Consider the following 13,208-nt stretch of genomic DNA (forward strand, 5'->3'; position numbering starts at 1 on the left):
ATTACAATTCATAATTAATTCAATTGCATTTGGCACAGTTTTATTGATAAGATGCAATTAATCAAAAACAAAAGTAAGAATGCATGGCCTACTCGTTGGCAGAGTGCGCCTTGTTATTTATATCAGGTCCCATTGGTGAGGTACCAAGTTGGAGACGTCACCCTGTGTTTTTTTTTCTTTTCTTTTTGTTCCCAAGGGTTTTCCCACTGGATGAAGTAAACAGAGACAGACACTGGATGCAATTTTGAAGTGTGGGTATCAAGGATACTTGGCCAGGAAAAAGGTTCAGTAAAGCTCGATAAACTTATCCCAGACAAAGAGTGAGTCTCTACAATGATTTTCAACAGACAGAAATGTGGCATTAAGACGGTGTCTCTAGTCTAGACGGTGGGTTCTCAACCTTTTCTGGGTCAGGGCCCACATGAAAATCTCAAAAGCGTTCACGGCCCAACCATCATAGCATGGCAGCCGACAGGTTGCGAATCACTGTTCTAGAAGCCCAAAGTGCTGGCCCAGCACAGCGCCCCCTCCCTGTAGTAAGTGAGTGGCAGGGTCAAACTCCAGCGGCACGCCCTTGGTGTCATTCTGCCTCAGGTCCCGTTCCATCAGCTGGGGACCAAAGCAAGGCAACCAATAAATTCATAATGCAATGAAGATGAAAATACAGTTTGCTAGGACTGATACGCTGATAAATTGTCTCAATGTTAGATCGTCGAGGCCTGTGCATCGACTTTTGTTGTTCTTCTTGGGGTTTTACATCACCTCATAGTTTGTTAGCTCCAGCAACTCGTTGATGTCATCCTCTAGCGCTGACAGGGGCGTGTTGATTGCTGTGGCAGCCTTGGCCACATCTGGGTGGTAATGCTTCTGTAGGGTCTGAAAGGTGGAAAACCACATGGCAAGTTAAGTTTAATCATAAATAACATCCAATCCAGGCTGTTAACTGATTGTATGCCAGGCCCGATAGTCCCGAGAATATTTTAAAGGAGTAGTTCACCCCCAAAATGACTTTTTTTCTATTGATTACTCATGCCATGGAGAGTAGAGTTCAATAATATTTTTAGGTTTTTGTCGCATTCCTAAGACAAAAATGTGATAACAATAAATTTACCCCCATTCATTCCGGATGGTGACCCGTTTCGAAACGGGTCACCATCCGGAATCAATGGGGGTAAATTTACTCAAATCAAATTTTTGTCTTAGGAATGCGACAAAAACCAAAAAATATTATTGAACTCTACTCTCCATGGCATGAGTAATCAATAGAAAAAAATCAAACCTCGGTTCGAAGTGGAGCGGTGAATTTGAGCAGCTGTACCCTATGTGAGTGAGTGAGTGTAAACTGTGCCTGTGAGTGAGTGGTGAGTGTGCCTGGCCTGCACAAAACAGCGCCCCTCCTTTAACTAGTGTGTTGTGTGTGGCCACTCAAGGTATTGCCAGGCTACGGACACGGCCACCCAGCCAGCCACCCACCCACCCACCCACATACCCACGGACATACCTGTCTATTGGGAGCGCTTTCACCGCTCCAAAAAGTCATTTTGGGGGTGAACTACTCCTTTAATGTCTCTCCCCGCCAGGCTCGATAGTCCCGAGAATTTTAAAATTTTTGAAAAAAATAAATAAATAAATAATTTAAAAAAAAAATTGGACCCCAAAAAATGTAGTAGGCATGATAGCAATCGCAAAATTGCATGTTTAACCCCCATAGCAACCCCATCTTTCAAACATGGCAGCCATCTTTGTTTACATTTTAGGAATGCCTCTCATGAATGCCTGAACGGATTTCCATTCGGATTTTTTTGTTTGAAAGCTGAGAGCAATGTGGACACACGTGGTGCATGATCTAGGCATGGGTGTGCATGATCCGTGCACTATAAATTACATGGAAGTCTATGGAGACGAATGGCACATGGGAGTACGAAGGATTCTTAAAAGACGGTCGCATACATTTTCAGACCAGGTTTATTTGAATGATTTATTTTGAACATGTCAAAAAATTAGACAATGTTAAAAAAAAATAGAATTGAAATATCAATATTAAAGGTGTTTCGCTTGTCATTTTCTTTAGCATAACAAAGAATATTAACTTCGGCTACACATGTACTTGACTGTTTTGCATTTCTGTCTAATAAATTAACTATGTCTAGTCAATTTACTATGCTATAGGCCTAATCACAACCCACTCGTGGGTCAAACATATTGTACTTTTACTTGTAACTAAATGTTGATGCCAACACGTTTGTACTTTGACTCATACATTTTGAATTCTGGACTTTCACTTGTTTTCTATATATTTCTATATTGCAGTGTTGATAGTTTGGTCAAGTAGCCTATTATTGCAATCAAAATATCAATGGCGATCATTAGTAGGCTATAATACCCTTAATTTTACATAAGGACAAACATCTATTGTTTATAAAGTACCCGGAATGCAAGTACTTAGTACTTTTAAATGTACTTAGTTACTTTACACCACTGATGACTGGTCATATCACACCAACAATAACAGTAAATACTCAAAATGCAAATATTGTACTTTTACATCATCTTTTCAACACCCAAACCTAACCCTTACAATCCCGAAGCTCTGTTGTCGAAATGATGGTCTGTGGAAACAAAATGTTAGAAGGGGGGAAAAAGTAACTAGAGGAGCCCACAAAGTCTAAATCGCTGGAATTGCGTCATGACTCCCACCGATGAGGCGCACAAATGTGATGTCAGCCTAGCTCCGCCAGCCTGAGGAGTTAAAGTCTGAATTTCCAAGCGCTTACTGATCACGTGACTGCAGGACTGATTTCAAAAGCCTGTGTTTGAGGCGTTAGCTACGCTCAACATCTAAAAAGAAAACAACAAAAAAAGATAGATACACTTAACTCATTCGCTGCCTTTTCAAAATGTCTACCAAGTACCAGGATGCCAATTCCATGTGATTCTTAGTGCACGGATCATGCACCATGTGTGTGCACGCTGTTCACAGCTTTCAAACAAAGAAATCTGCTTGGAAATCCGTTCAGGCATTCATGAGATAGAAGCCATCATGTTTTCTTCAAATGTAAACAAACATTGCTGCCATGTTTGAAAGATGTGGTTGGTATGGGGGGTAAACATATATATATAGTATATATAGTATATATATATATATATATATATATATATATATATATATATATATATATATATATATATTCCAAAATGGCTGCAAACTCGGGAAACTCGGGCCCTGGCTGCCGGTAATCCCGAGTTTCCCGAGTAATAACTCAGGAAACTCGAGTTTCCCGAGTAATAACTCGGGAAACTCGGGAGGCGAGTAATAACTCAGGAAACTCGAGTTTCCCGAGTAATAACTCGGGAAACTCGGGAGGGGGCAGCAAATGAGTTAAATTAAAAATAGAAATACAAAACAAGTCAATACAAGCCTCACTGGTAATGAGGGAAAGAAATATGTAATTGATAAATACTGGCTCCTTGGGGGTTGACCATATATAACATCCCGAAAGCCTGATGACTTATCTCGGCTGAAGGGACAAAACAAATTATTTCCTTGTTTACAGACGGCTGAAAGTATTCCAGTGTTGCGCTGGGTGTCTTCCCAGCGCAATACGGTCGCCTTGGAAAACAAGGAAGTGCTGATCAAATAGAACATTTTCTGATACTACGTCGTCTATTTCTCGCTTAAAATATTTTAAAAAACATTCTTGAGAGCAACGTTTAGTTCTCAATGTCGCTGTGTGTTTGTTTACATGGCTGACATGTTGGTTACAGCACAAGATTCACGCAGTGCAGCTTGACTGCAGCAGGTGTTCTGAGTCTTTGATTAGCAGCGGTCTGTTATAGAGCGGAGCAGTCTGTTATCCAGAAATATCAGACCTCTGATTTCAGCGACTGACCAATCAGAATCAAGCATTCAAACCAGCAGAATCAAGCATTCAAACCAGCCGGGTAATAAATATATATATTCCATGTTCAAAAAGGAGTAGGAAGTATAAAAATTATTTAATCCTACCCAATCTTACTTTAGCGTCTTCCTTTGATGTCTGTATCTCATATACCAAAATGGTATGAATGTATATAAAGTCATGAGTTTTTATATATTTCTCAAAAGAAAAAAGAAAAAAATCTAAAAAACTGATAATATACATCATATATACTCTAAATTCTTAATCTCTTCTCTATACTCATATACATCATACTTGAACATTGCTTGAGCTCCTCATTCATACTGTTCCATAGCTTCACTCCACATCTTGAAATAGAGAACGATTTTAACGTTGTTCGAGTAAATTGTGTTTTTAAATGAGAGCCCCCCTCTCTGTCATAGAACATCACCTGGATGTTTCCAGGGATTTGATTATTTCTTGCAATATACATTGTAATGGCAGTTTTATATTCTATAATATCCATGAACTTTAAAAGATTTGAATTTAAAAATAGTATATAAGTGTGATCTCGATCCAGCATTATTTATTATCCTTATAGCTCCTTTTTGCAGTGTAGTTAGTGCTTGAAGTGAAGTTTTACATGTATTTCCTCAAACCTCTGAAAAGTAATTTAGATTAGATTAATCCATCATTAAAATCTGTCTCATTATTTTGCAATACCCTCAAGGCCCACCAGTGGGCGCACACTCACAGGTTGAGACTCACTGCAGTAGATGACATCACTGATTACTAGTACTTATTAATTATTAGTGTACCCAGAGTATCATGTACACAGTACACACCTTGAGCTCCCAAAGGCTGCTCTCCAAGGCATGGCTCTGGGCAGGATCCTCCTCGTTCATCAGATATGGGTCTTCACAAGGCTCTGTCAAGCATATATTATAACTGATAAATGACTAATGTGTGTGTGTGTGTGTGTGTGTGTGTGTGTGTGTGTGTGTGTGTGTGTGTGTGTATATTATTTTTTTATAGGGGTGTAACGATACATTTTAATAGCGATTCGATGCATATCACGATACATGGTTGACGATACGATACATGGACCGACGATATTAGTTCATTCATGGCGATACGATGCGATTCGATTCATTGATTTAAAATTGATATAGTAACTATTTAGCAAAGAAATTAAATCTGTGTGAAAGGTCTGGATAGTGCAGGTTTTAAATGGATATGGTTTTATTATGGATATAAATAAGTAAACACAGTGATTATCTGCCATATACATGGTCATTGTATAATGACAAACCTGCACCTTGACATGAACCCAGAGGTTGCACACATTTATCGATAGTCCAGTGTAGCTATATGGAAAGGAAAAGTAATTAAACCCCTCCTTTTCATTTTTTCTTCTTAAAAATGCTAAATGCAATGCACAAGTAGGTAGTATCGATACAATCGATTTTTTGCACTGCCGATTCGATACGATACAAATTCAAATGATACGATTTGATTTTAGCTGTTTTCATTTCGATATACATTGTTTTTTTAAGTTAAAAACGATATTTCGATGCAGTTACTATATCGTTACACCCCTAATATTTTATAACACATATACACACACACTGTAGGACCTCCTGAGGGTGCCACAAGTATTAAGAGACATTACAATAGCAAGCCAGGCGTGGCATGGCATTAGTGGAAATAGCCGATCTACAAGCTCACAACGTGTCGCATCTTGTAGATCGGCTATTTCCACAATTTCCTAACATGAAAAGTTTTCAACATGGAAACGAATATGACAAAATTATTGCGATTATGTGAAATAATAATAAGAATAATTCAGCTGAGACTGACACCCACCATCTGCAGCACTGGGCCGGTGGATGAGAACTCTACAAGATGGGTGGCGACGGATCAGGTTGCTGATGAACGGCAGCACCATCAGGAGGGCTGTAGGGGGCGCTGTGAGTGCCAGACGGGCCAAACGCTTGGCAAACGCTGCCACCAGATACACCGGCAAATGACTAGAGGATCACAGGCATGCACACACATTGGGCTCTATTTTGATTGTCTTAAGTACCAGCTCTTATGCCTTAACTTAAAGGACTGCCTCCAACCACCAAACCTTTCGCCGGAAAGGTCAGCTGAACTACAAAATTACATCCCTCGCATCTTCTGAAAAGCATTACCCGAATTAGAGTTCGGAAAGCTGCACGTCGGAAAGTCGGAAACAAAAAACTCAGACAGTATGGACAGGCCTTTAAGTTAAGGCATAAGAGCTGGTACATAAGACAATCAAAATACAAAGCCAATTATGTCATAAGGCCAGGGACCCCTTAGCTGAGAGAGAGAGAGATGAACTAGGGACCCCAACTACATAATATTGTACGGTATTTTATCCAATTTTCTTCATAGACTTGTTTTACAGTACCATCATCAGTGTAGCGTGAATTCATGTGTGTTTGTCTGTCTTTCAATGTTATATGAGATAATTAAAGTGTGGTTCCTGTGGAAATAAGCCTCGGCTTTCTGGGATCTCCTTTTAGTTGACCTTGTACCAGTGATTTGTACTGTCATGAAACTGTACTTTTTCTATTGCAAACTTCTAATAAATTCTTCAATCAATTTGTTTGTTTATTGTGTCCACATTAACATATTTGAATGTGTATTTTTAGACATTTAACCATTAATAATATATATATATATATATTTTTTTATTGCTGAAAACAGCAGATCTGCTATTCCCAGGTAACGTTCACCTCAGACCAGAGATGCTATAGGGTTGAAGTGGTTATGGGGTAGCAACTTCCTCTGAGCAAGGCTATGGGATAGTAATTGGGCCTACCAGATGAAAGGTTTAACAAAAATGCAGCACAATTATTACAACCGTTCCCAATCAAATAACAACCAGCTACAGCTGGAAAATCGGGACACATTGAGCAATACTGAATGAATTATGGTAAAACTGTACTAATATGTTTTCGGAGAGGATTAAACACTTTACCTGGAGGAGAGGAATAGGTTGGCTAAGTGGAAGAAGCGTGCTCTGTACTTCACATGTAAAATGGAGGGCTCCAGGAGATTGTACAACTTCTTGTAGAAATCTGGATAATCACTGCAGACACAGGCAGGCAGACATGGAGTTACATCAAACTGTAAATGTTTTTGGTACTCGTTTTTAGTATGATCAAAATAAGATACATGACTATGATACATGTTCACACACACACACACACACACACACACACACACACACACACACACACACACACACACACACACACACACACAGACACACACACACACACACACACACACACACACACACACACACACACACAACTTTAGAAAAAATATATATTGTTAACAGTCTGTATCCGCAACACAGTCCTTACCAAATCCAACAATATTTGTTGTGGGATTTTAACAATTTATAGTCTACGTCATCATTCTGATTGGTAGGACATTGTTATAACAATCATTAGACTATAATCCACCTATCTCCCAGACTCCCTCTCCAGTCAAAGTTCAGAGTTTTAATGAATGTAGAATTATGTGAAGGATGTAATTTGCTTAATTTAAGGTGACTTAATTTAACAGACCACGTATATAAAAAATATTTGTTTTAAAATAAAAATCCTCTCTCACACACTTCTGCCAGTGTGTCACCCTCCCCTGTGCCATTGTTGGCACCCGTGCCTAAGGTTGCCTACCCCTGGTCTACAGATCCTTCTCGAAAGATTACAATATTGTGTGAAAAGGCATTGCAGATGCCATAGCACCCCAATTCATAACTGACTTTGGAAACTTCCCACTGGACTTCAAGCAACTCTGACTTCAGAAGGTTGACAGTTCTCTATTATAAATCCTTGTTTTGAGTGGTCTTGTGTAATATTTTTTAAATATGGACTTCTGATATTCATGAGATGTATGCCATAAAAATGTAACCAAAAAAGGTTTGGAATAATTCACAGAATGTCCAATGTATCTAGAATATATGAATGTTTCAAGAAATATATGAAAGTTTCAAGAAAATTTACAAAATATTCTAATTTTTCCGAGAAGGATCTGTATAGATATTATTAGCCCTCCTATTGCAAAGTATGATATACTCACAGGTTGTGTTGGTGCATAAGGACAAACAACCCATTGAGCGCCAGCAAACTAATTGCTCCTCCTGTCAAGTGAGAAAACAAACAAATATGACATAATGCATTTATGGAATATCATCTCAAATGCAATTCGGGACAAATCTACCCATAAGGTATTCCAAAGTGGGTTCTTTTTCTTTTAATGATCTTTAATGATCTTTAGGCTTTAAAGCCAAAACAAATCCCAAGACTGAAAAGTATTTTCAGACCATGTTCCAATATGTGATTTTTGAAATGCGTGCAGCGCACACCATTTGGGATGTTTCCCTGAAGTTCTGAACTGCCTTCACTGAAGGTGTGCTTCATTTTATAGAAGCATCTTCTGAAGTTCTGCTGTATTCTATGCTAGTCTGACCAATTCAAATACTCACATAATGAAATAACTGCTTATAGTTTGGAGATAATTTGACAAGCGTTTTGATCTGCAATGATCTCAGAAGTAGCCCCTATGGAATCCTCAAGACTGAAATCAGTCCCCAGGACTGAGAACTTGAACCCCTGGCCAACTATTAACTGTAGTCATCATACTCAAGGGGGTGGGAAACCCCACACTCTGATTACCACCATTGATGTTAAACGTACCGACTTCATAGGCAGCGCTCAGAAAGTCAATCATCAGAGTGGGCTTGCTCATATGAGGCAGGATGGAGTCATGGAGGATCACAAGAACCTTTTTGTACATGCTGTTTGGCAGCTGTGGTAAAAAACAGGTACATATATGAGCGAATTAAAAATAAATGCTCATGGCAATTGAGCCATATTAACATGGGGGGCTATGTTGTTCTAACATCATACTCAAGGAAGTGGGGAAACCCCGCCCTGTCCCATTATGAAACTTGAGCAACATGGCCTCCATGTGAATATGGTCACTACATTGTTAAACATGTATGAAGAAGCGACATTAGTTAAGTCAACTATTGTTGTTTGTACCTTGTACTTGAGAAAGACAAGCCACATCTTTTCAAATGCACGCTTATGTTCCTAAGATGAGAAAATTATTAAAACCTTCATTACTTAATGCTTTAGCTGTATGAAAGGGGGGGGGGGGGTGTAGAAAGATAATACTACTTACATTCAATTTAGCTGCTTTCCAATCTTTGTGCTTAGCTAAAATAACAAATGAAATACTTTTAAACAAAAAAAACACAATTGTAATAGTACAGGTACCTAGAACACCATTACACCATCAAAATTGCTACCACTTCCCTTCTGCTATCCATGAGTATATATTTAGGAAACATGTATACTGTACTGATACATTTTCTTTAAATGTAATTTTAAGTTTAAAAATGGTTCAAAGATCTAACCTTCCTGTTTGACCAAGAAGTTGGTCAACTCAGCCTCCTGGCTGGGCATGTTGATGTTTGAAAGTAAGGTGAACACGTTGCTCTGGTATATGGGCATCGGTGCCTATGTGTAACAAGGAAGCGCACCAACATTCATTTATTGAACAGAAAAACTGCAACTTACATACAAGTACATACAGTATTGTATTGATCCAGCACGATACACTAAAGCATGGTTCCCTAATAGGTGGCCCGCGGGCCATTTGTGGCCCGTGGGGGGCTACTGTCTGGCCCCCACCAACCCCAGTAATAATGGTGGTATAAGAGCAGCAACAACACTAGTATATCGTCGTTGTCGGGTGGAAATTTCGTATCTCCAAATTTGTATGTTCTTTCGCAAATCATACAAGGCCGTCGCACAAAAGTAGTGAAAACAGCAGATCTGTGTGCTTGTAGATCGGCTGTTTTCACTAGTTTAAATCATTTTTAAAATGATAAATTCAAAACGAACGGTTTTGGACATACAAGATTTTCACCCGACAACGACGGAAACTGTCGCTGGAGTAGTGGGAACGCCACCGTCGCCCCCTGCAATGTTGTGGCCCTCGGCTTGGTACCCTAGACATAAATCGGCCCTTGGGGAAAACTAATTGGGGAACCCTGCACTAAAGAGATGAAATTCCACTGCCCTGAAAGAGTATACTCACCCCTTTGTTTTTGTTCATGACCAGGGCTAGATTCTCACGGAGAGAGCTCATGACATAATAGCGTACATCTTCCATTTCCAGGAACTCTCGGAACCTGGAGATGAGCGAGGAGTTGTCTTCCGTTTTAGACAGCAACTCCCCCACCATTCCCTAGTCATGAGATATACATGTATCATAAGTATCAGATGCTACACTTACACTAAGATAATGATAGCCAAGTTCAAGAATCATTTTAATGTAAACTATTACATGTTATTCAGTATAACTATTTGGCATTTGAATGTATTACTTTGTATATTATACATATGTATTACAACCACAATGCCTGATGAAGAATAATACCTGAATAAGTTCCCTTGGGAAGCTGTAATGCTCACTCCAGTCCAGGTCCTCAAGGGGGTACTGCCCAACTGCAGCAGCAAACTTCATCAGGGCACAAAGGGCATTCTCCTGTAGAAAAACAAACCAGCATGAACACGCCAGTGCCACATTACAGCCAGATGCATATGTCTGGCCGATCGGTATCTTTAAAACTGGCAACCCTATGTTGGTTATAAAGAAAAGCATGTGCACTTCCTCTGGATGCTGACCTTCGTTTAGGCAGTGGGTGCTCCACTACCACAGAAGTGGTATAATGACTTATTCTCTATCAATAACAAACCCCATGAAGACTTCATGGATTTTTTGGCATTCTTAAGCCAATAGTTTGATGACTGGTGGAGACTCAAAGCGTCTCCTATTGACCAATGACCTGTCATCAAATCTTTGGCTCAGGAATGCGACAAAAACTAAGAAAATGGGGCGTGTAATTGATAGAAAATAAGTAAACTACTTCTTTAAGGAGGTTACATGTTTTTATTTAACTTTAATTTAGTTACAAAAGGTTTTTCTAAGATTGATTTATGGAATATTTTGTATTAAATATCGGCATCGGTAATCAGTAGTATATGGCTCTCCAATATCAGGGGCGGACACAGAACTCTGGTGTGGGTCGACTCATCATGATAACAAACTCAAGAAAATCAAAACAGTATTGACAGCAGGTTCAAAAACAGTCTGCAAACTGTGCAAAGTCAACTGTCCCAGCACACCCTTGCTGCATTTTAAGCCTGCACCACGGGCCGGGTCAGGGTACAGTACATGGTGGCCTTTACATTGTACAAATATGGAACTAAATGGATAGGTCCACTTGGTTACACTTGTACCCTCTCTGAGTTCAATCAAACGCAGGATTTACAGTGCAGTCAACTTACCTTGATTTGGTGAGAGGTGTGATGGAGGAGGTCTAGCAGCAGCTCCACACAACTGTTGTAACGATGACGCATGAACATGCAATACATATCCTCTGCACTATATTTGTCTAAACACACACACACACACACACACACACACACACACACACACACACACACACACACACACACACACACACACACACACACACACACACACACACACACACACACACACACACCTTAACCCGGAGTGAAAAAATAACTTTGAAGGCAATTGTATACAGTTCAGACAAAATATAGAACATTGTATATTTGAGTTAAATTAACATGACAGCTCTTTAAAAGTGGGAATATGTAACTTTTTAAATTAATAAAATAACTACAATACAACTTATACAATTGGTTTGGTTGTATTTTGTGTTCCCGTTCTTCTATTGAGACGTTTAGATCCTGTGTCTAGGTGAGACATGATGACCTGATGAATTTTGACCTGAAGCTCAAGCTTAAATGTATTCCCTGAGCAAGCAGGCAGGCTGTATTAGCTCAACAACCAGGTAAACGTTTCAGCACTTGTGCAGGACACCCGGGTTCAAATCCAGGGTAGAAGAGGAAAGTTACATAGTGCAGCTTTGCAATACCACAATGTAGAAATACTTTTATGATTAAGAGTCATAAAAGTATTTCAGAAGTCTCAGGTAAAAGTACAAAAGTATTAGCAACAATAGCATCATAGCTGAGTATACGGGTACTCATTAAGCAGAATGGCCAATTTCATTGTGCTGAGTAATGTGTTCATAACACAGTTAATAATACCAGTAAAACGGCCTATGGGCAAAAGCGACCATCAGGGTTAGACTAACTTTAAGTAACTTATTGCCCTATTACACTATGACACTACCTATTACCCTATTATACACTTATTGCCCCATTACACGTATGACACTATAGACTATTACACTAGTTGTCAAATATATTGATAAAAAGATCAATATTAACCAGCCGGTGGATATTGATAGGTATTTTGTTATGGTTCATATCATCTTTTTATCAATACATATTGTTGACCACTTGAAGGTGTTGTTGTTTACAAATAATAAATCAATCATATATATTAGACCTATTATTTATTATGCTATTTTAGTATCTTATACAAGTCTTTCAGAAGTCTAAACTCAGTAAAAGTACACAAGTATTAGCAACAATACATTGTTTGCATGTGGTGTGTGTGTGTGTGTGTGTGTGTGTGTGTGTGTGTGTGTGTGTGTGTGTGTGTGTGTGTGTGTGTGTGTGTGTGTGTGTGTGTGAAAACTAACCAGCCACGGTCTCCTCTTCACTCGGGAGTTTTCCTACAAATAAATCTCTTCTCTCCAATAAAGTGCAGAACAATTTGCTACACGCACTGATAGCTTCGATAACATTCTTCTCTTTCTCTGTCTGAAAACCAAGACGATATTATTAATAACAAACCAACCAAAATGTGCCAATGTTGGGGTAGTAGCTTTCCTTGGCATGATTCATTGGACAACAGGTAGAATTGTGTATTCCCATACCTGGAGGCACTCGAGAACATCAAACACGTCATTAGCGTGTTTTCTGCTATCGATAATCCGTACGACTTTGCCGTCGAGGTCGATTTTCTGTCTTTTAGGGGTCTCTTCTGCTGCCCTCTCCGAACTCACGTTGCGTTTCTTGGTCGGCGCCATGTTTTGTGTTTCTTTCCACACTCATGCAATGCATTGTGGGAGAGTGAGTCCACAAACGTTAGGCTGTAAAATGAACTACATCACGGTCTCATCATCTCTCATGACGCAACGTCACAACACGGAAGACGGAACGGTGTTCGGCGTGATGACGTAGATTGACGCAACCTTTTTTTGTAGTCCTATTCTAGTATTTAGCCACTTGTGAGACATAAAAGCTTAAAAGTTCGCGAGTGGGCTATTAC

At 39.4% G+C, this 13,208-nt stretch overlaps 1 protein-coding gene across 1 annotated transcript; it reads right to left on the reverse strand.

The window, feature by feature from the left end:
• Positions 1–39: 39 nt before the first annotated feature.
• noc4l (nucleolar complex associated 4 homolog) lies at positions 40–12,966 on the reverse strand (the record flags this gene model as incomplete). The annotated part of the gene is made up of 15 exons (XM_080743134.1): positions 40–609; positions 763–876; positions 4,724–4,806; positions 5,745–5,908; positions 6,889–6,999; positions 8,001–8,061; positions 8,618–8,729; positions 8,966–9,016; positions 9,108–9,142; positions 9,343–9,445; positions 10,029–10,178; positions 10,371–10,478; positions 11,282–11,388; positions 12,577–12,697; positions 12,814–12,966. 15 exons carry the CDS (start codon positions 12,964–12,966, stop codon positions 484–486), a joined length of 1,599 nt encoding a protein of 532 aa, XP_080599260.1. The 3' UTR covers positions 40–483.
• Positions 12,967–13,208: the final 242 nt, after the last annotated feature.

The sequence above is a fragment of the Nannobrachium achirus genome, assembly GCF_963921795.1.
Source record: "Nannobrachium achirus genome assembly, chromosome: 15".
Lineage (NCBI taxonomy): Eukaryota > Metazoa > Chordata > Actinopteri > Myctophiformes > Myctophidae > Nannobrachium > Nannobrachium achirus.